General features: G+C 34.3%; 1 protein-coding gene and 1 pseudogene across 2 annotated transcripts; both read left to right on the forward strand.

Moving 5' to 3' along the window:
* The first annotated feature begins 2 nt into the window (after positions 1–2).
* LOC132629121 (serpin-ZX-like) lies at positions 3–23,986 on the forward strand (annotated as a pseudogene).
* Positions 22,798–27,381, forward strand: LOC132627924 (protein NRT1/ PTR FAMILY 4.5-like). Of its 2 annotated transcripts, XM_060343539.1 has the most exons (5): positions 22,798–25,134; positions 25,240–25,318; positions 25,432–25,649; positions 25,751–26,322; positions 26,411–27,381. In XM_060343539.1, exons 1-5 carry the CDS (start codon positions 25,132–25,134, stop codon positions 27,255–27,257), a joined length of 1,719 nt encoding a protein of 572 aa, XP_060199522.1. In that variant the 5' UTR covers positions 22,798–25,131; the 3' UTR covers positions 27,258–27,381. The 2 variants fall into 2 exon arrangements, with proteins under 2 accessions (XP_060199522.1, XP_060199521.1); XM_060343538.1 differs by having other exon boundaries at positions 22,798–25,318.
* The last annotated feature ends 337 nt before the right edge of the window (positions 27,382–27,718 follow it).

The raw sequence follows: 27,718 nt of genomic DNA on the forward strand, positions 1-27,718 counted from the left end.
TTATGTTAACTACAGAAGTTGTGTCTCAGTTTGTAAAAGATATAGTATGTGCTAACAGTTTTTTTGAAGACGTTTTCGGGGCGAGTCCCAGAGTGGGGCGTACCAAAAACGCTACGGTGCGCAAATGAAAGATGTAGATTCGTAGGGCATATGCCCTAATTCGGGACGTAAGCCCCGGGTGCAAAAGCGTAAGCCCGGGGCCTAAAAGTGTACGGCCTGGGCGTTAAATTTGATTTTTTTTCAGGCATAATTATCTAAAAGAACTATTTATGCAGTGTTGTTTTCTATTATAGTTGCTTTTTTAATTTTATATTTTAGAAAAAATCACTACAAGATGAAAATATGATAGCATATAAAACAAAATACTTTTTGTTTAAAAAGTAGATCATGTTTTTTATTATTGGTGTGATGGAATTAATACTTTATATGCTATCATGTTTTCATCTTGTAGTGATTTTTTCTAAAATATAAAATTAGAAAAGCAGCTATAATAGAAAACAACACTGCATAAATAGTTCTTTTAGATGATTATGCCTGAAATTGATAGGATAGAGAGATTCATTTTTTTGTCATTGCTTTACCTTTTTATTCTTCTCCTTCTTTGAAATGTATTCACAAATCAGTGCAAATATTAGTTGATGGTGGGAAGGACAAGTAGATGTGGAGATCAATGATGATTTTCTTTTAAAGATTATCTCAGTTATTATCATGTTACCTTTCTCAAATAATAAATATAGGAGTAATAATTTTTTATATATAATTGGTGATTTATTTGAATTTATTTGCGGAATTTTAATGAAAATATTTCTTTACTCATTTTCTTAGTAATAAAATTAAAAATTGAAGATACATGAGACTAATGCCCTAAATATCCATAGGACTTAGGATTGCGCCTCGCCCCGTGCTGCATAGAACGCCTCGCATCACGCCCCCGCCTCTTAAAACACTGTGTGCTAATTCTATTATACTTTGTTTGTTTTGCTAATTGATTAAGCCTACTGAGGTTGCTGATCAAGATAATTAGTGGGCTAAAATGAAGATAAATGATCTCGTCAAAGAGATTCTTCCTCGTGATGCAGTGGACGAGAAACACTAATCTTGGCCAATGCTCTTTATTTTAAAGGAGCATGGGACGAGAAGTTCAATGCTTCAAGACACGAAAGACCTTAAATTCCATCTCCTCAATGGAGGGTCCATTCAAGCACCCTTCATGACTCGGGAAAAGAAGCAATATGAAGCAGAGTTTAATGGCTTTAAAGTGTGGAGGCTTCCTTATAAACAGGATACGGACTCACCTCTGTGAAGAAATAAAGTTAATTTTTTGGAGGTACAAAAAATCCTAAATATTTAGTATGGGATCTAGAATAGTCTAGTGTAGGATCTTGGATAATTATCTTAAAGAAAAATCTAGATATTCTAGAGTAATGGTAGAAGATAAAGTTTACTAGATTTTTCTTGTAGATGTGTCTAGAATAATTTCTAGAATCATCCCTACACAAGTATAAATAGGGGTGGCCTTAGTCATTTGTAATCAACCCATACAAACCCAAAACAACCCATAAAAACACAATTCAAGTAAACACTTCCTTTTCCAAAGCTTCCTCTTCTTTAGTTGAATCTTCCGATCTTAGTTAACGATCTTGGCTTGCAGAAGGTTTCCCCGATTTACTTTTCTTCTGCTATATTTCTCTACATGGTATCAAAGCCGTAGCCGCAGTTGGCTTCTGAATTTTACTTCAAGATCGAGTTAGTGGTGTTGACACCCAATTTTGTCCCTCTTTATTCCAATTCATTTTCTTGAGCTTCTAATAGTTGTTAATAAACTAAATATCTTATTTTTTACTATCACTACATTATTATTATTATTATTATTATTATTATTATTATTATTATTATTATTATTTATTAATACCTTGTACATTGCTACTTACTAATTATGTACTAATCATAAGATATAACCCGGATAATATTTTACTCTACTATTACCTTACTTATACTTTATCTACTAATAATAAAATTAGCATGCTAAATTACACCTTATTAATGGTAATTGCTAAATTATTATTATCGTTAATTCAAAGAAGCTCAAAGAAATACAAGGAAAAGAAGTTTAAATCCTAAAATAGGCCCAAAATATTATCCATTACAGAGAAGCATCAGCAGACCAGGTTTTACGACCCAAACGTAGCCCAAAATTAGTCTTCAAACCCACTCAGACCTAGGCCCAATTAGTTAAGGTTATATGTTAATTAGTTAAGGTTATATGTTAATATGCTAATTAAATTATGTATGATTTGTTTCATTCTCTGTATGCGTTTGGTTCAGCCTAAATTATGTTTAGTTTATAACATATGTTTATCTTGGTTTAGTTAATAGTTTGATGCAGTCGACTTTAACAGTACTATGTATAGCCTTGTGTTTTAAATCCTTGATAAATGATTTGGCTTAAAACATGCTGCCTAATTTAATCTTGAATTTGGTTTATTTGGAAATGAGCCAGGTCTTTCCTTTAAATTTTAAAGTCTCAATTCTGTCCATTTTATGGGTGTTAGTTTGGTTCCTTACATGTTTGGTTGAAGGATATTCTCAGCCTGCTCTAGCTATGGAATTTGGTCTAGTTTGCTTCCAAAAATGCTTGTTTTTGTTATGTGTGTTAGTTGTTTAAGTGGTGACCTGATAATCACCATACACCCGTTTAAAGAGAGTACTAAATCCTTCCAGCAGTAACTTTTTTTCTCTTTATTTTAATTCTCATAGTTGTGAAAATGTCGTTAGCTCTCGTTGTTTTTGTTTAAACAAATATCAGTATATTTATGTTTAGACTTTGGCGCTGTCCATTTGTTGAATCGACATTCTCTGCACCTTAAATCATGAAGTAACCATGTTTTAAAGATCTTAGCAATTTTACAGAAATGAACAACTCTGTTTTGTTTCTTTTGAGTGTTTAAATATCGAATGAACTAGTTTGAGTATCCTTATTTGTTATCGCTGTGAAATCCTTTAAGAGTGTGTTTTCGCCTTGAAGATTAGTGACTTATTTTTTAGAACTTAAGAGAATTGGTTTTTGACCTTTTTAGTAGACTGTTGGGAATTTTCTTGCTCAAAATCAAGTCCGTCTTTTCAAACCTCCTTAAATTATGGAGCATAAATGAGTTTGAGAACTGAAATGATCACTGGTCATTGTTCTTTCTTGTTGGATCAACATGAGATTAAAATATGCTAGCCTATGTGCTTTCTTTAAAAGTTTTTGTAAAAAACAACTGGGGCTTTTTGTAGAAACTAGCTAGTTTTGTCTGTTTAGGTGTTGTTTTTCTTAAAAATTGGGTTTAACATATAAAAATACCGGATTTAACATGTGTTTAGTTAGGAACTCAGTAAAGTTAGAAGTCTAAGGTGAATTCCAGTGAATGTTTGGTAATGTTTTTTTTATGAATTTTGAAGATTTAATAACTTGATTGTTCTAATGTGATTAAAATGCTAGTAATCTGTGTTTTTGTGTCTGGGTTTATGCTCATATTGTAGCTAAATGTTTCTATAATTAAAAGTGAATTTTAGCTTTAAAAAATTTGGGGCTTTTTGTGTCTTTACTTAGAAACTAGCTCATATTGTAGCTGCTTATATTTATAAGTCGATTTTAGCTAAAAAAAAAAAATTGGGGCTTTTGTACTCTCATTGTTCAAATGTAATCAAAATGCTAACAGTAGGTTTTTTTTTTTTTTTTTTTGTTCGGATTTATGCTCATATTAGAGTTGTTGACACCCAATTTTGTCCCTCCTTTATTCTAATTTATTTCTTCGGGCTTCTAAATTTATTAACGAGCTAAGTATTTTATTTTCACTACTATTTCTACTACTATTAATATCATTACTTTCATTTTCACTCTTCTGCTATCAACATTAATAGTATTATTTTATCACAAATTTAAATGGCTCGTCATCGTTTCATTTTAGGATTTATACGTGTTAAATTAATTTTACTTTATACATACTAATTACTATTTGTCTTCACATAATATATAGTGTACTAGTTATTAAGTTAAAAGCCCAAGAATAATTAAAATAAAGGAGGAAAGACCAATGTTCTTCAGCCAATTAATGGCCTAAACAATCAAGCCCACGTCCCTTAAACAATTCCAACGGACCAGCCCACAACAATCCGTAGCCCATTAACTTTCAGCCCAACTCCCGACCGGCCCACTATCACTACCCGACCCGACCTGGTCCACTTCCATTCCTTTTCATCAGTTGAACCTAAACGAACCCTAAACAAAAACAAGAACACAGTCGCGCCTTCTCTCTTCTTCATCTCTCTCGTCGTTTTCCCTTTTCAACAAAGATTCGTTTCCCTTTTAGCCATGGCAGTTTTGCCTATCCCATTTCCATACAAAGAAACTCGTCCCTACGTCTATTTAATCTACGCGCCCTGTCGTTGACAGAGGATATTTCCTTTTTTTTGCTTCAAACACAACAAATCCACGAAGACCAGAAAGAAATCGGTTCGTTTTGGGCACAAATCTGCAACCAAGTCACGTGAAGATCTGTTTGGATCTCAACGGATCTTTTTCTTTGACTGATTTTTGAAAACCCTAGTTCAACAGCCCGCCTAATTTCGAACCAATAAAACCCTATCTTGATACTATAAATAGGGAGGCATGAGACTAGTTTGAGGGGGGTTCTTCTTCAGCCGCCTTAACGCCTCCAAAATATTTACACTTTTCAGTGATTATATCTGAAAAATTATCATCAAGATTGCCTCACTCTAAAAAAAAAAAACAACGTATTACTCTATTTCGCTTCTCAGTTTGAAACTTTAGTTACTTTAATCGGGTTCGAGTTCGGGTTCGTTTGAATTCGAGCATAAATCCGAGACCTCGACGTCCCATTTCACTGTACACAAAACAGGTCAATAACTCTCCATCTCTTTTTGCTTCAATTCTGTTCTTTGTGTTTAATATTTTAGTTCGTTTTATATAGATTTCAGAATGTTAGTTAAGGTTTAGTCGTCTAATCTCAATCGGAATAGGAGTTAGTTGTAGCTTTGTTTCGATTTCATGTCGTTGCGCCGTTATTGAGCTTATTTCTCTTTTCATCGAACTTGCGAAATATGAGCCCATTACAGCTTTTGTTACCCTTTTGTCTGTCCAAAAAGTGAACTAGCTTAAGAGGACTAACGCAAAGTATAGACTAGGTTTTATTTGAATCATATCTTCAAATCTCTTCCCGCATGCTTTTAGTACTGTCTTCATAACGTTGTTACTAGTCAGTAAAGTTATTAGGCTGCTGATTGATAAATTTATTTAAAGCTCAAGAATGCGTTCTTGCATAAAGTTGAGTTTGTTTTGTTTGGTTTGAGATTTAGTTTAGTTATAAATTAATAAGAATTATTCGATGCTTTCAGTTCTGTTTGCTTTGTTATGTTTATTTGCTAGTTCTATTTAGCTTGTTTTCAGCCGAGAACTAGCTGGTTTGATTTCATGGATAGTTTAATTCTGCCTTGGCTATGGTATGAGTTTAGTGTATAAATCGATCTTACGTTTTAGTTCGGTGTTTTCACGTTCGGTTGTTATTTAGGTTCTAGGTGTCGAATTCCATTTACTTTCTTCTTTTTCTTCTTCCAGTTTTCCTGTTAATCAGTCTACTTTCGGTTTGTTGGGTTAGTAACATGTATAGGTTCATGTATTAGTCTGGTTTAACTTGATCTTATCTTGTTGGATTCTGTAGTTGTTTAGTTTTAGGTGCATTTGGAAGAATGGTTATGTAGATTTTAAAACTCGTTGTATATTTTGATTAAGTTATAAGCCAGCTTTATGACGGCAACCTATTAGTCAAGCAGATTTGTATTTTTATCAGTGTTTGAATCGTCTTGTCAAGTTATGATCTTCTTTGCTTTGAAATGTGATTTATGTGATTAAAACTAATTAGTCATGAGCTTATTAAGTCTAGAATCTTAATTCAGTTATGTCTGGTAAGATTTCAGTCAGTCTACTATGAATTGTGGCTATCTACTTATTTGCTTATTGTGTTAAACTCCCTGCTCAAGGCTTTCCCATAATGACACTGCTTAATATGGGAGATATCAATACATGCCTAAATGTCTTACTATGTTATGTATAGTGTCGAGTACCTGAAATCCGTATTCTCTTCACATGCTTGCTTATTCGGTTGTCATGCTGTCTTAATGGCACAATTGCACACTCGACTCTATATTTGTTATGCACTGTTTGACCTTTTTATATATCACCATGCTCCTCTACACCCCATTGTGTGCGTTACTTTATCCATGGTCTTGGGACTAGGCCCTTTTATCCTTGATTACCTTTATGCAGGCCACTGTAATTTGTATTAGAACGTCCCTGGTCATAGGACCGGGCTTTCCCATTCCTGCTACCTTTCTCTATATGCTGAAATGTACAAATGCTTCATCAGATGCCCCTTTCAGATCCTTTGAACAATTGCCCCTTGTCTAGACTGCCACCCTATATGCTCGTTCTGTTGACAGTATGTGAAGTACACTCAGTATACACGATATGTACACAATCTACATGGTCCACTGGTTTGTTTGAATTTGCATTATGCACGTTTGGTCTTATTTGTTAGTTATGTACTAATCCCTTTTCTTTCCGTTTTTTTTTATGCATGATATCTCGAGTCCAAGGGACTCGTCACCTCCCACATTCGGTGTTGGGCTAAAAGCCCAACGAAATTTCTCTCGAGTCAGCCCATTCGCAGCAGTCCGTATGAAATCACTGGGCCAAAGCCCAACAGAGCAGACAGCAGCAGTCCTAATGTTATATCCCGTGTTTTGCGTATTTGGAAGAAAAAAAAAAATGGAAATAATCTTGACTTGTGAAAAATAAGGTCATAATTAATTTTATGTAACACATGAGTTGTTTATGAAAGAATACTTTTGTGGAAGTGTGGGATAAGGCTAAGGGTAAATTTGGAATTTTGGAAATTAGTTTCGGGAATTACTGTTGACACCCAATTTTGTCCCGCCTCTTCTCCGAAATACATATTTGCGCTTCTAATATTTTCAAAAAAAAAATATATAAAATGAAATAATAATATATATTATGTTTACTATAGTTATTAGTCTCTTATCAATAACGGCGTTTTATTATTCTGTTACAACTATTATTATTATCATTATTATTATTATTATTATTATTATTATTATTATTATCAATTATTATTTTTGTTATTAATTATCAATATTTGTTATCTACTATTATTATTATATCTATTATTATTTTTCATCACCATTATCATCAGCATTATCATTATTACCATTGTCATTATTGTTATTATTATTAGCAGTATTACTACCACTATTTATTTGCTGCTATTATTTAGTATTATCGGAATTTGCATTTCTCAACGTTCTACCAACTTCCGCATGCACATCGCATTTATTTTGCACATTTAAATGATAGCGTTTGTTTGTTATTAAATATTATTGCACGGTCATTGCAACATCATATAATTTTATTATCCGGATCTTTTATAGTTACATATTTCCGTATTAGGTGATATTCTGGCACATTTAGTGCATCGTTAATCAAAATGGGTCTCTTATTAAAATTTAGAAGCAAACTATTTCTTGCACTCAGTCCGTATTTCCACTTACCGGACCCCAAATCAAAGTCCAATTGACTCCTAAATATTTTTTGGGTTGGCCCATATATTTTATCTCGATTTTTTAGATCAGTCCATGTTTTAATTCACTAGTCCATCCTTTTAATACCCAGTCTAAAATTTGACCCGGTCCACAAATGGACCGGGTCCGATCCATTTTCAGCCAAATAAGGGGAACCCTTTTTAGGGTTTCCCCTTCATTCCCTTCACTCTTTTCCCTTCTCTTTCCTCCTTCTCTCCGCCGCTCCCTTCTCCTTTTCCCTCTCCTCTCTTCCCTTTACCCCGAAAACCCTCGCCGCCGCTCCCACTTCCCCCTTTCCCTCCTTCTTCTCCGCTCCCCACTCACCCTTGTCCCCCACTTCTCTCTCCCGCTCCTCCTTCCCTTTTTCAGTACAAAACAACAACAAAAAAAGCTATAAAGGGCAATAGGGAACGACAAAAAAAGGGGATCGGAAAAAAAAGAAACCTAAAATTTCCTTTACACACAAAAAAAACGGATCTTGAACCCAAAATCCCTAAAAAAGGGGAAGTTTCTTTTAGCCGCAATAATTTCTGTCAAGTTCGATCCTTTGTGGATCTTCCTTCTTTGTTTTGTTTTCATTTTGTTTTGAGTAAGTTCGTAGCCTTAGAAACGAGGATTCGACCTCATTATAGACGAATACTACACTAAAAGAGGATCTCAATACCTCGCGAATTCGAGGTAGATCGGAGACTCGAAGCTTCAGTTCGCCGCACCCGAAGAAGGTAATCCCCCTTCCTATTTTCCATTTTTTTTTGCATTTCCTATCAGTTTAAGTTATTTGTATATATATGTTCTTATGTGCTAGTCCAGTCAGCTAAGTTTTTTTTTTTTCTTTTTCTTTTGGTATCAGTTTTGTTTGATAATTAAACTTGTTTATAAGCTAATGTTTTAGTTTAGTTTATAGAATCATGTATGTTAGCTTAGCTTAGTTTCACGCAGTTAGATATATCTTATATGTTATTACGGTCTAATATATTAAACATAATTATACCGATTTTTAGCTTGTTTGGTTAAAATGCCTTAAGTATTATTCTGGCCCTGGTCTGCCCATGACAAGCATCTATTATATTGGTTTTGCTTTAACTAGTCACGATTTATAGGTGGCCTTGCCAGTGTTAATTATTTAGTTATTGTATGGAGAGATTTAGATGTTGTTTGTTTTGAAATCTGACTGCTAAGTAGATATTAGTCCAGTTCATATAGCTTGTTATTGGTGTCATTGATCCCTTACTGGGATAGATGTGGTGCTAGTAATGCTATGAATGGTTAAATGTGCTAGTATAAAATGTTTAGCCTGTTTCTTGCATAATGTCATGTCTTATGGAAATCGATCATGTCATAGTTTCTGTGCTTTTGCTGTTTCCTTCTGGTGGAATGGGAGTGGAGGCTATATGTCTCCATATTGGATACCAAAATCCAGTTTAGCTTTGCTTGTTACCTGAATGTGAATTTGGATAATCGTGGAGTTAACCTTGAAGTCGTTTTGATCTGTGGTATCTAAAATAATGAGCTGATTTTCTTAATGATATATAGTTTCAAGCAGAATGTTGTTTTACCTCAAAGAATGCAGTGCTAAACTTAGAGTATGACTTCTATGTTTATTAGACACAAAAAAAGGGAACTGCACTTTTTTTTAGATTACAATATCATGTGACTTGAATTATTAAAGTGACCAAGACCTTGTGTGCTCCTTTAAAGGATTCTGTCTAGACTATAGTACCTGTACATTCCAACTTGCTGATTATCACAGCATCTAAATATCTCAGGATACATTCCTTTAAATGGGTAAAGATGTTCAAAGTTAGTTCTGCCCCTTTTTCAAACTATTCTACACTCTTGTCGAGATTAGTTAGCAAATTTTTGAAGTTCTGTTAGGTGCCTGAAATATGGTGATTTCCCTGTTAGTGCATGAATTCTGAAATTCATTCCCTCCTTAAGCAAATATGGCTAAAACATTTTCATACCTTCCCTTTTTTCCCTTTAGGATTAGGCTTAAAAGTTAAGAATATAGTGTGTTCAGGACAAGAAATCAAGTTACATTTAAATGTTCTGAATATGCTGTTATGGATTTCCAATTAAAGGAATATATTGTTGCATTTTGGCCTCCCTACTGTTATTACTGTTTTTACTTGGTTGTTGCATTCCTCTTGAATAAGTTATTATTGCTCCTTTTTTGCCAACAACCGCTTCACTAAGAGTCTGTGTTTGTGTACAACCTGTAAGTTTCTCCAGAATCATTTTGTTGGCCTGAACTAGAAATTGACCAAGTTGTGTCGAAGTGGTCATGTGTCTGACTGAACTAGAAATTCTCTTATTTACAAATCTGTAATGAGTCTGCCTGAGTTCTTACCGAATCTTCATTGATGGTTGAATAGCTTGATTTATTTAGCAGCCATTTGGTCTGAACTGTTTGTAATATTTCCCTATAATTGAATGTTGTATCTTGGACATGGAATCCCTGATTAGTTTGTTAGTTGGGAATTTCCATGTAGTTAGAAATATGTCTTCAGGAAAGTTTTGAACATAAGATCTGCTTTATATCACCCACGTTGTCTCTGAATCACTTGGTTTAACTATTGGCAGATATACGTTGATTATACAAAGCATATACATAACCTTCGATCTTTCTGCATATCTAGTTTACACGTTTAACCATTATTCATTGATTGTGTACTAATTCCTTTTCCTTTTCATTTTATGCATGACTACCGCACACGAGTCCGAGAGACTCATCTCCTTCCGCGTTCGATGTTGGGCTAAAAGCCCAACGTGCTCACTTTTCTCTGTTCAGCCCCATCAACTACAGCAAAAAAAAAATAAAGAATCGATATTCTGGGCCAGGCCCAATCCCAACAACAGCAGCAGCAGCCCAGTAATAAAAGGACTGCTGGGTTGAAGCCCAGCAGTGGCCCAGGTCAAAAAAAAAAAAAAAAAAGACTGCTGGGCTGAAGCCCAACAGCAAACAGCAGTCTCAAAATAGGCCGAGCCCATTTAATCTTATTTTATGCCTTTGATTTATTTTATACCTTTTAACTTGTATGTATTATTTGACTAACACTTTTCATATTTTTCTGTTCTTCCTTAGCTTAGTTGAATTATTGAGAATTAGTATAGATAGCTTAGTAATGGGTAGTTAGTTTAAAGAAGACTAATAACCAATCTTATAAGTTTATTCTCTTCTTTTTTATGTTAAAATTATTTATGATGTCTAATATTATTTCATTTGGAATAAACAATTTGCAAAAAAGCGCAATTATATATCAATCGGTATCTCGGCATTTCAGTTTATTTATTAAAGAAAATTGCACAAACCCACTTTGTCTTTTACTTATGCGTCTTATTTTAATAGCATCATTATTTTAAAATCTTTGCAAGTTTATTTTTTAACGACATTTAAAGTTTCCTTTTATGCGAATTATTATATCTTCTACAAATTTCATTCTAAATAGCACTTTTATTTAAAACTTTAACAATATTTATAAATCTCATGGCATTTGAAGTCTCCTTTTATATAAATTATTATATTCTTTCCTATAGGTTTTATTAGCATTTTATTTCGGAGCCTTAGCAACATTTATAAACTTTTATTTCAAATAGCATTCTAAAATCTCCCCTTTATGCAATTACTAGTCTCGTTTTTGTTTAAACAGCATTATTATTTGAAATCTTTTTTTTTTAAATATGACATTAAAAAATCCTCTTTTGCATATTCTTACAAGTCTTATTTGCACAAAGCTGTTTTCTTAAAATTTAAATATTATATCCAACATCGATTAATTAACCTTAGTTTGGTCGGATAACCGCAAGTTAACGGATTCTAAAGGATGCCTAACCCCTTCCCTTTAGGATAATATAGAACCCTTACCTAGAATCACACTGATTAAGCAGATTATTTAACGGAGGTTTAATTATTTTTACCTTAGTTAATAATTAGGTGTCCTAATTCATCGTAAATCAATTAGGTGGCGACTCCTTAAAACAAATCAATTTAGGAATCTCCAATATGTTGTACTCCGCTCTAACCCGGGTTAAAATGGGGTATAACAATTACAAAACGTGGACTATAAGTCATTGGGCCAAAATAAAGGTATGGAAATTAAGGCCCAAGGCACAAGGGTGGTCGGCCATGGTGTGGCCCAAGCCCATGCCTTCATTAAATTCCCATGTGATGAATTTAACTAAGGGACTATATTATTATATATCCTCATCATTATCTCTTCTCTTAGAAGACTTAAGATAAGAAGCAAAGCAAGAGCAAAAAAAAAAAAGAGGGTTTCGAGTTTGGCCATAGAAAATCACCTCCAAAAATCTTGCTTCAAAAATTTATATCTTGTGGTTTTCATACTAATTTAAAGTCCCTCTACAACTTGGTGTAGCTAATTTGGGAGGTAGGGAGCTTGTTTCTTCAAATTAACAAGTGGGTTTAGTGAAGAAGCTTGGAAGAACAAGGGTAAGATCTTGCTCCTTTTACTTTGGAATATATATATATATGTGTTGTAGCATGTAGGAATAAGTAGAAATTATGAAAATATGGAAGTTTACGAAGTGGGTATATATGGGTGCATTTGGCCTTGTGGTATGGAGATAAGAATGACAATGAATTAATTTTGTTTAATATGTTAGTTGTGTTGTTGTGATCCTTATAATGTAAATGAAGGTTTAATGAATTGAAATGGCATTGAAATTGCTTGTATGTAATTATGAGAAATTATGTGAATTTTATATGATTTTTGTATAAGTGTGGAAGCAAGATTCTAAATGTAAATTATGGTTGTTAATGAGTTTGGAAGGAAAACAATGTGATTTGGAAAGTTTTGTTGCATTCGTAGAAGTTTTGGATAGAATATGGAAAGTGGCGGACTACTCGAATTCATGTATATCGCTTGGAAAATTATTGGAAGGTGTTTGAATAACCTTGAATGAGAAAATGAATACGATAATGTTGATGTTAGTTTGATGTTGTGAAGTTCGAATGAAAGTTGTCGCTTTGGGTAGAAAGGAAGAATATTGACGTTAGATTTATTTTGTTATGATTTATGATGTTTGTGGTATTGTGGGCTGTTGTGGTTGATGTATATTGAGCCGAGCTAAGCCTCGGGGATGTTATATGTATAGGGGAAGTGCTACCGAAATTTCGGTAGACAAATTTGAAGTTAAGTAAATTCTTAAAGTTTGCAAATTCCTAATTGGTAACTTTGACCATTTGTAGATTCTGAGCGAAACGGGATTTGAGTTTTGGACGAGTGCAAGACGCATATAAGGTATGTAAGGCTGCCCATTCCTTCTTTGGCATATCCTAGATGTACTAGGCTTGGAATTACGTCTCGGGGAATATTCTGTCCATCGGAATTCGCTTTGGAAATTGTTGCATTTTCATTCAATAGAATTGAATCCCTTAAGTATGCTTTCTTGAAAGATTATGCAAATTTCCCCAAAATTGCTTAGGAAGCTATGGAATGCCCTAGGATCTCTGTAGGTGATCCCATAAGCTTAATATACGTAATTTGAGCCCACCGCTTCATTTGTTCCGAGGTGGGCCCACTATTTCCGATTTTACCCTTTTGTGGTTATGACTTGTCTTCAAGTATTTCCTTTAGAGATATTCTAACTACTCCTCTAACCATTACCTAAGAATTGTTCTAAACATTCCGTTAAGTCTTATATATTGTTTTGGGATCTTGAAAACGATCTTAGAAAGATTATGCCTCCGTAATCCATTATGACATCTGAAATCACTTACTATGATTCCATCCGATCTCATTGAGTCTCTGGTAATATATACGGTATTTTTATTGCATTTAGTTTCTCACTACTCCGTTCGTGGATGCCTCAATGTTTCCCCCACTGAGCCCGGGCCAGGATATGTTGTCAAGCATGTTCCTCTGCATTGTTCGCCGTGCCTCGTTGGTGAGGGGGCAGGTATACGTGTACATGGGTTGTGGAGTATGTTGTGCCATGTACACTATTTTGATATGATATGATATGATCCGATATGGCCAATTGTTATGACATGCTATGTTATGGGGTTGTCCCTATTCTGATCCTTATGCGTTGTGGCACCAGTGTCGGGAGGGTGACCACGGTCTGTCTACCGAGTCCCTTGGCGGGAGGTCGGACATGATATGGCATATGTTTTTGTACACATTCCTTATGTTTTGAAATATGCATTTGATATTCTGTATTTTTGCATTCCTTTCTGTTCGTTCTATTTCCAGTTATGGTCTTGGTTTCTGTACTTCAGGCTTTACATATTCAGTACATATTTCGTACTGACCCCCTTTCTTCAGGGGCTGCGTTTTCATGCCGCGCAGGTACAGACGACAGGTTTGCTGATCCGCCCGCTTAGGGTCTTACTCTGCTATTCTGAGGCGCTCTCTTATCCGGAGCCTATATTTTGGTACAGTCTCCTGCTATTGTATATATGTACGTCATTCAGGGGTACGACGGGGCCCTGTCCTTTCATATGATTCTGTCGGTCTGTTTAGAGGTCTGTGGACATGTTTGTGGGTTGGGGTCATTCTGTATGGATGCGTGTATATGTTGTGTTTGGGCGATCCCATTCGCCGCGGCGGCCGGTCCGCATATGGTTATATGTTGCTTTGTTGGCCCTGTGTGGCCTTTGTTGGTATTTTCTGTGCGCAGGGTTATATTGGATAGTCCGTAAAACAAAGGAAACTCTGCCAAAATTTTTCTGGAAATTATCTAAATTTGAAATATAGCCTTGTCGGCTTCTGCTATATACTTGGGTGCGTTTAATAAAATTTGAGATAGCATTTAATAGATGTGTTTTTGTGCCCAGCTCGAGCGCTAGCCACGGCCCACGGGGTTGGGTCGTGACACCTAAAGTGGGTTGAACCCATTTTAATTAAATTCATTCTTCTATTTTATTTATGCCCTTTAATTCATATTGTGCAACTAGTGCTCTATTTGTTTTGTTTGCCTCTATTTTCTTGTGTGATTGTTTAAAATCCACTTTAGGTTACTCATTATCTGTTGAGTCTCGTGATTAACAATAGGATTTAGAATAAAATTCAATTATTCATTTAGAATTTCTCCCCCATTTAACATTTTTATATCATCACCCTCACTTGCTTTCAAACTAATCTTTGAACTCAAATGTTGAAGGTTAAATCAAGTACTTTTTCTCTTTCACGTTAAAATGGATTATGTTTTTAACTGATTCAGTTAAGGCTCTTTTAGTTCCTTTTTGAATCACTTGGCCTTTCTTCTCATCAGCAAAACCTTATTTACTCATATAGTAAATCTTGTTTGCAACATATACATTACTAATATTTCTTCAAGTATTTATAACATTTTAAGCGTTATTGTACATTAATACTTATTATTTCTAATTAATTAATAGTCTTTCTATAAGAACTTTAAACTTTACCGATATTAATCTTACAATAACTCTTTTTAAATTTGTTAGTTAGCATGACTCATTTTCTCCAAATATTTACAAAACATTATACATCTCGCATTTTTCCCAGTTTATTTACAACTAAACTCTTTTATGCAAATCTTTATTTTTTCCTACAAGTCCTATTTTAAACAACATTCTCATATGCCTATTAATAACTTTAGCAATACTTACAAGATATTTTCTTAAAACATTATAAAATATTACATCTACATTCTTAGCCTAATTAAATTTTAGTCCGGTCGGTTAACCATTATTAATGAAATTTAGAGGATGCCTAATACCTTCCCTCTAGATTAGTTGAACCCGTACCTAGAATCTTTTGGTTTCGTAGACTTTAAAATAAAATCAACTTTAGATAATTACTTTAATTACCTTAGGTGCCCTAATTCACCGTAAATAATTAGGTGGCGACTCTTAACTTTAAATAACCCCGGAATTACTCGGATATTATAAACTATTTTGACCCCGGTTAAAATAGGGTATAACAAGAGTAAAAAAAAAAAACTGATTTTAGCTAAAAAAAAAAAAAAAAAAAGGGGGCCTTTTTGTGCTCTCATTGAGAAACTAGGTCTGTTTGTCTCTAAATTGGTTAACATATTAAGAATAAAATTGGTTAACATATCTTTAGTTGGTGGAGCTTGCTCCCTTTGTTCTTTTCTTTTTGGTGTCTGGTCAAGCTGGAAATGTTAGGAATTCAGTCAAGTAGATTCCGGGGATTGTAATATTAGCTTCATGAATAGATGAGTGCATTTTGTTGATCAACGAGTCTGAAATTGAAGTATAATCAGAAAAGAATGTAATCTCCGTGTTTGTCCAAATGAAGATGGTATATTGATAAATCCAATGATTTTTTCTTTGACTAATATACTGTGAAAATTGCTCATGTACATTATCTATTTAAGTACACGAAACTTGGAAAGAATGTGTCAAAATCTCATATGTTAAATGAAGATATTATGGAACTTTGTCAAAATATATGTTCAGTTTGATAGTTTTCATACTTTAAAACTATACGGCTGATTTGTATGAAGAATTTGTTTAATTTTCGTAGTTTCCCGTGTTTTTTTTTTATTATTTGTATCTTGCATTCTAATCCTTTTTTCTTCATCGTCTTTGTTTACATGTGCACCCTGGGAGCAAATAGAGTCCTAATTCGGGACTCTTGCAAATTTGAAGTCTTAACCCAAGACTATCCTATTATCGAGCATGGAGTCTATTCCGCAGATTCTCCTTTAAATGCATCAAATCTGTCAAGAGGAACGAGCAAATTTGCTCGGGATTTCTTTTGGCTATCTTTCTATTACCACTTATTCCATTTTCATTTTTATTTTATTGCATTTTTCTAATTTATTTGCTAAATACGATCGTTGGTTTGTTTACGCTTGGTGTATTCCTGTTTTGGGATTTTAGGATAAACTTAGTTAGAGTAGGTTTTTTTTTTATTCTATCATTTAGACTATCCCAATCATTGGTTATTAATAAAGTAATATTTTCATCGTTTAAAGAGTGGTAATATTTATATAAGAACTGAAGATGAATCTGAAAACAATTCTTCGAAGGTAGTATTATACCCGCTGAAATATATCAATGCAGTGTTTGGGCTGGTATTTTTATTATTATTATTTTGCAAATATTATTTTATTTTTTCGCTAAAATCGTGGCTTTCCAAACAACTAGACCAGAAACTCCGTTTTCAGTTTTGGCATATTTTGAGGTAAAAGAATACCGTTTTATAAAGCTTATTTCGAATCATTCAAATTCAATAATATTTCGATATGTGAAAATGCCAAGGATTTGTAAAGATTTCTTTTATATTCTATTCTAGTTTTGAAACTATAAAGTTGACTGCTCTTATTTATGTTTTAACGCTATAAGCTTGCTAGTTACAAGTTATTTTTCTCAAATGGTTATAAAGTACCTAAAATGCTATACTTATATTTTAAGGCTATTTAAAAAAGAAAAAAAATTAAGTTTGGCCGGTTGACCGTAGTTAACGGATCTTAAAGGATGCTTAACCCCTTCCCTTTAGGATAATTAGGACCCTTACCGAGAATCACGTTAGTTAAGTAGACCATTAATCGGAGTTAATTTTTTAGCATTTACTTAGTTAAAATAGGTGTCCTAATTCACCTTTAAAAATAATTAGGTGGCGACTCCTTAAGTTAAATAATATAGAGATCACCAATATGTTGTACTCTGCTTTGACCCAATTAAAATGGAGTATAACACGGATAAGGCTAGCCCAATCTTCCAAGAGTCAAACTAGGTTTACCCTCTCTCATAATTTTCTCTCTCCCCACGCCTTCACTACGTCCCTTCTCCATCTTCAGCCAAAATCCAAATTCCTTCATTCATAAAACAAAGTTTGACTTGCTATTCTTGTGCAAGAGATGATATTACCCTCTCTCTCTCTCTCCTTTTTCAACTACAAGATTCAGTCAAAAGGTGAATTCAAAAGATGACAAAGCCTTTCATCAGAAATCTCAGCAAAAACAATACTTTTCAGAGATTTGATTTTTAATTTCAAACGACTCTACACCCGTGACTCTATTTGTTGTGCTCAAAATTTCAAATCTGAAAACCTTAACTTTCTCCTATAAATACCGTGTTAATGCTTCAGCCGAAAAAAAAAAAAAACTGGAACGATGAAAAACTCTCTCCTTTAAGCTATTGTTATTTTTCTACTATTTCTAAAACAAAACTTTAGCATTTTGTAATCCTCAATCTCTGTCCATTTCGACTTTATTCGAAGGAAAGTAGATCTAGATCGCCGTCCCGTTCACTGCACGCACAAGAGGTAATATCCGATCTTACTCTTTTTCCATTTTGTCAAAACATCGTATTCTGTTGTAGAAATATAATGTCTTGAGATTTTCAATGAGTTCTGAAATATTCGCAACATTTAAGTTTGAATTTTAAAAGTCGTGTTTAGGCGTCAAAATGCTTCTCCTATGTTTGAACATTGCTGAATAAGAAATGTGTTCTCTCTTTTTGAAATATGGCGTTAACTACTTGTTGGGAATTTCATCTCATATATTCCGGATGTAATCCTTGAATTTAAGTGTAATGTAGTAAACTAGGAAAGTGTTCTTGCTCATAAAAGTCTATAGGTATTTAAATAACTTCAAAATATGTTGGTACTAGTATCAGGTTTTAAAACATGTAGTAGCTTTCTGCTTTTATGTAGATGCTCATTAACAAGTTCCATGTGAGTCTTCTTTTACACCTAGAAACCATGCCATCAATTTTAAATTCTGGTTTGTTAGTATAAGTGATGAGCCTGTGAAGCTAAAGCTGAAAATGCGCGTCTTGTGTTGAGGATATTATGATCTAGCTTTTTCGTTTGTGATATTAGAAGCATGAACATATGATACGAAGCTTACTTTAGTTTGTTTTATATATTCAAAAATGATAGCATAATTTATTTGAGTGTCGATGCACATCTTTAGTTCTTTATTCTTCAATATAAGACTTCTAATTTCCTGTTCTTTTCCTTGCATGTACTATGGAGCCGAAGAGTCTCAAAATGAGACTCGACGATATCACCATTAAGTGAAGACCAGCGTTTCCTCTTCATTTTCCTTCATCTAGTGTCTGTCGCTCCTTCATACGAATCGAAATTGAAAAGAGGGGCGAGAAAAGATGGCAAATGCTCCTCAATATTCCTTGGCTTAATACCTAGATGGACCCTTAAACTTGACATGTTTTGTAAGATAAGCATATAAACTTATAAGGTGACCAGATAGACACTTAAACTTACTCAAAGTGTATTTTTCAAGTTTTTCAGTTGTTTTGAAAACAAAAACTATATTTTTCAAACACTCACAATTTTCATGGCCAAACAAGCCCTAAATATATCACAAAATATTTTTTTTAAAATGCAAAAATAAGGCAAACGCATATACATGAGATTATAAATGTGCACTTAAACCAATAAATACTCGCTAATCGCAATTTTGCAGCTTTCAATTAACTCGGATTTTTTTTTTACACTTGAATAATTAAAAAAACAATAACTTTAACCAATAAAAATCCTTAAAAAAGAAATTTCAAATTAAGAAATTTCTAAGTTCAGTATTTCAAGTGTAAAAGAAATTTCAAATTAAGAAAACTGTAAAGCCGAGAAGAAAATCCTTAAAAAAAAAAAAAATCTTAATTTGAAATTTCTTTTTTTATTGGTTAAAGTTATTGTTTTTTAATTATTCAAGTGTAAAAAAAAAACCGAGTTAATTGAAAGCTGCGAAATTGCGATTAGCGAGTATTTATTGGTTTAAGTGCACATTTATAGTCTCATGTATATGCGTTTGCCTTATTTTTGCATTTTAAAAAAAATATTTTGTGATATATTTAGGGCTTGTTTGGCCATGAAAATTGTGAGTGTTTGAAAAATATAGTTTTTGTTTTCAAAACAACTGAAAAACTTGAAAAATACACTTTGAGTAAGTTTAAGTGTCTATCTGGTCACCTTATAAGTTTATATGCCTATCTTACAAAACATGTCAAGTTTAAGGGTCCATCTAGGTATTAAGCCATATTCCTTCAATCGCTAAGCGTATTATGTTTGCTTTGACGACATCTTCTGTTGAAATTATGTGACCATTATTTGTCTTCTGGTTTATTTGTTGAAGGCTACTTTAGTTAAATAACAGGGTAGTTTTGATCTTATAGGAATTTTCATTTTGTTAGCTGGTTTAAATACATTAGCGGTGCTAAAGATATATTCACACCACGTCTACTAAGTTTTTATCAAGAATTGGTCAAATTTTTGCTGGAAAATATTCTGCTCTAGTGTTCTGGAAGCTTTCACTTTTGTTTACAGCAGTAATCAATATCTTTTCAAATGGAATTTTCCTTTTGTTTATCAAATTTTCTAAATCCTTTAAGTTTGGGAGTTTGAACTATTATATTAATCCCATTTCCCCTTTTTAGACTTCATAAAACGTAAGTTTAGTGTTTTAAATCTGTAGTTTTTTCGAACTTTTACGTTCTTTTTTTTATTACCTTGAGTTGTTGAATACTTCATATTTAGCTAGTCATGTCCAAGTTAACTTGAAGCATATGAACGTTTTCTGATTTACTATCTCTTTAAAACTTTAAACAATTGATTTTCATGCTCAGCAAAAACCTTTTTAATTAACTTTAAGTCCGGTCGGTTAATCATTTTTAATGGATCTTAAAGGATGCTTAACACCTTCCCTTTAGATTAATTAAACCCTTACCTAGAATCTTAAGTTTCGTAGACTTTAAAATTGAGTTAACTTTAGACAACCACTTTACTAATCTTTAGGTGTCCTAATTCACCATAAATAATTAGGTGGCGACTCCTTAACTTTAATTAACCCCAGAATTACCGGTATATTTTAAACCATTTTGACCTCCGGTTAAAATGGGATATAACAAGTGGTAGATTCAACTGGTTTCTCTAGATGAATTTGAGCAACCGTGTTAATGGACTGGGGATGGAGTTTTTGAATCAGTCCAATTACAAGGTATGGAAGACATGTATGGAGTCATACCTTGCTGGTGAGGATTTGTGGGATGTTGTTAATGGGAGTAACACAAGTCCTCCTACTGACGGACCGGAAAATAGCAGCGCATACAAAAAGTGGAAGCAGATTAATGTGAAGGCGAAGTTCATCCTGAAGAGGTCCATCTCTCACAACTTGTTTGATCATATTATAAGGTACAAATCAGCTCATGAAATTTGGAGGACCCTTGATCGTCTGTTCAATAAGAAGGATGAAGTGCGGCTACAGATCTTGGAGAATGAATTGGCTAATATCATTCAAGGTAATCTTTATATTGCCGAATATTTTTTGAAGATTAAGAAATTATGTTCAGAGATCTCATTATTAAATCCGGATGAGGCTATCTCTGAAATTATGATTCGCGGTTTGAAGAAAGAATATATTCCTTTTGTTACATCAATTCAAGGATGGGCTCAACAACCATCCTTGGAGGAGTTTGAGAATTTGTTGTCATCACAGGAGCTACTAGCCAAACAGATGGCTAGCGTGTCTATCAAAGAAGGGGAAGGAAATGCTCTTATAGCCAACAAGAGGAACTTCAAAGGAAAAACATTCACAGATACGCCTCACTCTCGATTTCAAAGTGTTTGCAGCTCGCCAGAAAAGGAGGGAGAGTCTACTAATAACTATAAGAGGACTCCCAAATGTTACAGGTGTGGTAAAATAGGACACATAAAAAGATATTGTCGAACAAAAGAGAGCAACATGGCTCAAGTTGAGAAAGCTACTGAAGAAGAAAAGGACTAGGGAAGGTGTTTCATAGCTGAGGCTCTAGTAGTAGATGCCCTGGCTTCCTTTAATTTCAAAAGAGATTGGATCATGGATTCAAGAGATAATACAGTCCATTACGTGGAGAAGGAAGGCATTGGTGTCATCAACAAAAAGCAAGCAAATTCCAAAGACGTTCAGACTAGTGACGTGGTAGCTGCCATTGAGGAAATCAACGAAACAGATCCTCAAATTGGTAATAAAAGTCTGGACGTGGAGGATGTTGAAGTAGATCCTGAGCATGAAGTTTCTGAAACTATATATGACAATGGTGACCACTCTAGAGAAAGCATTGAGGGAGTTGTAGTGGAAGTTGAAGTCTCTAGTCAATCATCTGTCATATTAGAGTCAATCACTAGCTCAAATCAAATACTGGAAGCAGATGGAGAAGTTGACGGTCAAATAAATGAAGAGGTTGACCTTGAAGGCTCAATTTCATATGGAGAGACAGATAATATGGTTCTCGGATGCTCTGAAGCTGACAAACAGTTTATTGAGGAGTTGGGAATGAAATCTAGTGGTGGATCCTATGTTGGTGTTGAGTCTTCGAAGGGAATTCATCGTCAGATCGTCATCGACTCAGATGCCTCTCCAGATAATACAATTGTCAAGGAGCTAAGAGAAAGGGGGAGTCTGGAAACTCAAGAATATGAAATTCAGCATGAAGATGATTCACGTGGTTCGCAAAGGCCAAAAAGAAACAGTGGCAAGTCTGCCCGCTACAGAGATGAAAATTTTATCAAGACGTATTCATGTTTCTTTGGAGACCCAATTATTAGCGGAAAACCATCATCATTTGAAGAAGGAAGAAGTGTCGGGAAAACATTGCTAAGATCTTCACCAAGGCATGTCCAAAAGCTTCATCTAAGTTCTTCTGCAACAAGCTCGGGGTAGTTTCCAAAAAATCACTTTAAGGGGGAGTGTGAAGAAATAAAGTTGATTTTTTGGAGGTACAAAAAATGCTAGATATTTAGTATGGGATCTAGAATAGTCTAGTGTAGGATCTTAGATAATTATCTTAAAGAAAAATCTAGATATTTTAGAGTAATGGTAGAAGATAAAGTTTACTAAATTTTTTTTGTAGATATATCTAGAATAATTTCTAGAACTATCCCTACACAAGTATAAATAGGGTGGCCTTAGTCATTTGTAGCCAACCCATACAAACCCAACACAACCCATAAAAACACAATTCAAGCCAATTCAAGTAAACACTTCCTTTTCCAAAGCTTCCTCTTCTTTAGTTGAATCTTCCGATCTTAGTTAACGATCTTGGGCTAGCAGAAGGTTTCCCCGATTTACTTTTCTTTTGCTATATTTCTCTACAGCCTCTGCATGTATTTCTTTCTCCCTGATTCTCGTGATGGCTTACCTGCTTTAGTGGAAAAAATCAGCATAGAACCTGGAGTTCCCATATGAAAAAGTTAAAACACCTAAGTTCTTATCCCTAAATTCAAAACAACTTTCGGGTTTGAACGTTCTAAAGGGACTAGCCTTTCTCTGCTGGTGGTCTCAAAAAGATGGTGGATTCCGCTCTAGCTGAGGACCTATTTGTTTCGGAGGTTTTTCACAAGTCCGTCATTAAGGAATATGAGGAAGTAACCGAACCTGCAGCAGTTACTGCTAGCGTAGTAACGCTGTGCTGCTTGAGAATTGAGAAGGAAATAGACTTTGTTGCGGACCTTCATTTACAACTGTGCATTCTGAGATTTTGTGTTGGTTATCATAAATTCTTGATTTCAATAGTTGGAAGTATTTAACAAAGACTTAGAATAAGTAAGAAGGGCTCCTTCTCTCTCCCCTTCTCAAATTCCGATTCATATTTTTCCTGCTGTCTTGATCAATAGGCAGTGTGCTGATTTTGTAAGTCAATCTACAATTACCTAAAGGCGTTAGTTATTTTTAATATCAAAGTAGAAAACAATAGCGGCTGGGGACAACTATAAATATAATGATCCAAAACGGCTTTTATCAGGAAAACAGAAAATAACTGACGACTTTGATTCATCTATTTCACCAAACTTTGAGATACTTCAGTTTTAGTTAAAATGTTTCTATCTAACACTTCAGCTTAATGTGTCTTGTATATATGCTACGGTCAACTTTTGATATTTATTGCTAAACTATGATCACGTTGAGTTTAATTCTTGGATATTCCCGTGGATCTTCAAGAGTTTATGCCTTTGATAAAAGCCAAAGCCGGCAATATACTGTTAACTATCACCAAATATCTCTCTTTTTTTCTTTTTTCTTTTTTTTTTTTAATTTTATATCTTTTTCATTTTTGACATTCTTGGGCTCATTTCTTATACTGATGTTTTCTAGAATTGACCCATGAAATTGTTTTGAGAGATTATTAGTATGAGAGCTAACTACTGCCTAAATGGTTCATGAACATTAACTCAATAAATTTTGGTAGTTAAACACGAAAGCAATCATTAGATGCAATGTTCTTGACTCCAATAATATGGGTCAAAAGAAAGCAAAACCTTGACAAGTATTGTGAAATAATATCTGAGCAAGTTAAACGAGTAAATAAGCTGCTTCTTTTTTTAGAGAAAAGACTCTTCCTTTGATTATTTTCGTCCGGCTCAGCAGACAAGTAGTCGTATTCGACACCTCTCGACATGTTGTAATGCTTCATTATAGTAAATCAAATTTTCTGTGTTAAAAATCATCATATAAGAGTTATTCTAGAATATATGTTGCCATCTACATAGCTCTAGCATAATAATGTTAGTATTTGTCCTAAAGTGAGTGTCAAAATGCTAAGTTGCAATTCAGCATCAGAGCTCAGTTGACCTCCTAATGATTAGCTAAGACTGACTGAAGTTCCTTTTTATATTAAAAATGTGTAGGAAAAGCATGCTTAAGGTTTTAACAAGTTTATTTTGATAAGTTTCAACTACTATGTTACTTTAATTAAGCGGCTTAGAGAATGAAAGAAAATAGCAGAATCTTTTTTATTTTTTTGGATGCACTGTTAACTGATACTTATTGTCCCTTTGCTCGGGTTAAGATACCATTGATCAAATGAGAACTATAAAGTGTAAATTCCATAAAACATCACTATTTTGGAGCTAAAATATTACAACCATCTGTTTAATTAACTCCATGTTGGCAGATGAAAAGAAAAATTATACTAGTAATTGGAATATACTGCCTAGTTTTCACTAATGAGTATTGTTCTTTGTGATTAAGGTGTTTGTTTTTTGGTAGTCCCAGACAAACATGAGCTGGGAGAGCATAATAATTAAATCTAATTTTCAGCAGACTAAGTTTTTCAACTAATTAGGCATTAAATCATTTCTAGGAGCGAGGATTTAAAGTTTATGAGTTCTAAACTTGCCACCGAACAATAGCTCGTTTTAGTTGTTGGGCTCGCACTTAAATATTTTATACATATTTGATGGATTTCTTGATACAAATATAGGATCTAAGCAAAAAGTATTGGGTTTGTTTGAACCCGTACCTAATATTGTAGCTCCATCCCATAAGGAACAAAAAGAACCTTCTCCACTCATTAAGTTTACAAATATGAAAATGCATTTTGATTCCTTTTATCTTTTCTTGTCCCTATGAGAAAGATTATATCTATTCATTTTACTATATAAAGGAAGGATTATATCTATTCAGTTTACTATATAAAGGAAGTTTTATGATAGATTCTAATAAACTCAAGCATTCATAGGAACCTTTCTAACTAGCAATATACATTTCACATTTTGGTGCTTGAAGGAAAACTCCAACATCAAAATGGTAAGCTCTCCTAGACAACATGTAGAAAAGAGAAGTCTTTCATGACTTAGAATTATGCATGGAATTTATGGCTAATTAGTTTTTTTTTGTGTTACTTATATGCAGGGAATGTGCAGAGATGTCAAGACTGAACCCAAACAACCACCTAGGCTGGGAGGAAATAGAGCAGCTTTATTTGTATATGGTAAACAATTTGTGACTCTTTAATCGTGGCATAACTCACTGGACTTAATAAGCAATGAAATACGAACAACTGGCTTTCAGAGTATTAATATGGTAGTCTTTTACCAAATGCAGCTATAGCGGGAATCGACACCATGGCTTTCATAGCAACTGGTGTGAGCTTGGTGACTTACTTTTATGGATTTATGAACTTCAGCATAACAAAATCAGCCACAAGTGTTACAAACTTCATGGGAACAGCATTCTTGCTATCATTATTTGGAGCATTCCTTTCAGACACTCTCTTGTCCAGATTCAAGACTTGTGTTCTGTTTGGCTGCTTTGAAGTTGTTGTAAGTTAACTACCCCCCCCCCCCCCCCCCTTCCAACTTAGCACTTGTTGCTTATCAACTACTTTTAATCAACTAAATCAAACGGATGCTTTCGCTTTCAGGGGTATGCACTTCTAGCAGTGCAAGCACATTTCAGGCAACTAAGACCCTTTGCTTGTAAGGACATAACCTTGAGCCAAATGAATCAATGTGAGTCTGCAAATAAAGGCCAATTGGCAATCTTATACGCCGGACTTTATCTAGTTGCAATCGGGACTAGTGGAGTCAAAGCAGCTGCACCGCCTTTAGGAGCAGATCAATATGATGAGAAGGACACTAAAGAGGCTGCTAAATTATCAAGTTACTTCAATTGGCTTATGTTTTTCCTCACCACTGGTGCCTTATTTGGTGTCACATTTGTAGTTTGGATAAGTGAGAATCAAGGATGGGATTGGTCTTTTGCTGTCTGCAGTATTGTAGTTGGATTGGCAATTCTGTTCCTAACAATGGGAAAATCACTGTACAGAAACAATGTCACAAATGGAAGCCCCCTTACACGTATTATGCAGGTGTTTGTTGTAGCACTTAGAAACAGAAATCTCCCTTTGCCAGAGAATGAACACGAGTTACACGAGATTCATGATGAGGAAGCTAGATATGATACTGAGATTCTTCGAAAAACTAACCAATTCAAGTATGTTAAGACATTTTACAATCTCCCAATTTGTATTCTAGTTGATATTTCATATAGCATAAATGATGAAGCCCCGAAATATTTGCAGGTTTTTAGACCAGGCAGCGATAATGAGGACTCACCAGGCACATGGACCATGGAGACTATGTACAGTAACACAAGTTGAAGAGACAAAAATTGTAGTCAGAATGTTTCCAATTATATTAAGTACTGTCTTCATGAACACTTGTTTGGCTCAGCTCCAAACTTTTACCATCCAACAAAGCACAACAATGGACAGAATAATCCACAAGTTTGAAGTTCCAGGGGCTTCAATTCCTGCAATTCCCCTGTTGTTTATGATTATCCTGATCCCAATATATGACCGCGTTTTCGTTCCAATAGCAAGAAAATTCACAGGGATTCCAACAGGGATCCGACAGCTGCAGCGTATAGGTGTTGGCCTAGTACTTTCAGCTTTGTCAATGGCAGTAGCTGCAATTGTAGAAAAACACCGGAAATCAGTTGCCATTAAGCACAACATGGTTGAATCCGCCACACCATTGCCAATGAGCGTCTTCTGGCTAGGCTACCAATATGCGATCTTTGGTTTAGCTGATATGTTCACATTTGTCGGATTAATGGATTTTTTCTATTCAGAGAGCTCATCAAGCATGAAAGCACTAAGTACCGCGATTTCTTGGTCTTCACTGGCAATTGGATACTACATTAGTTCAGTGGTGGTGAGTATTGTGAACAAGGTGAGTGGCGGCTGGTTGGCTAACAACAACTTGAACAAAGACAAGCTTGATTATTTTTATTGGCTGTTAGCAGGATTGAGTGTGCTTAATTTTGGATTTTATTTACTTTGTGCTTCTTGGTATAAATACAAGAATGTGGATGTGAATCCAGAAGATGATGTCCCGAGTAATAAGGAGGCCAAGGGGAAAGATTGAGATGAGTATAGTTTAGGAATTCTACAAAATAATGTTGTTTGATCTAGTGTTCATAGTATGTGCCTGAGAGGTTTGACTGTACTATATTATGTCATTTATCAAGGGTTCAATAAAACTAAAGTAATCTTTGGCATCTACCAACACATAAACTCGCAAGAGCAAGAGTCTAGAGCCGAATATAATATGGGTTCGAGAAGAATTTACTACTTAAGACACAAAGCTTAGATACATATGTGAAAATTCATTGAGGTGACGGTAAATATTAAATTTTGAATCCACAATCTCAAAAGTGTAATGAGTTCGATAGTAAGAACATTACGATTGAACCATAAAATCTAAATCTTGAATTGACCTCTCGTTTGATCATGCCCTTCTTCAAAGACCAAAAGACTCGGAAGGAAAAAGAAAACAAAGAAATGAACGGACTTGCTAACCAAGAATCAATTGAGAAGTCATAAATG

Source organism: Lycium barbarum, chromosome 2, assembly GCF_019175385.1.
Source record: "Lycium barbarum isolate Lr01 chromosome 2, ASM1917538v2, whole genome shotgun sequence".
Classification (NCBI taxonomy): domain Eukaryota; kingdom Viridiplantae; phylum Streptophyta; class Magnoliopsida; order Solanales; family Solanaceae; genus Lycium; species Lycium barbarum.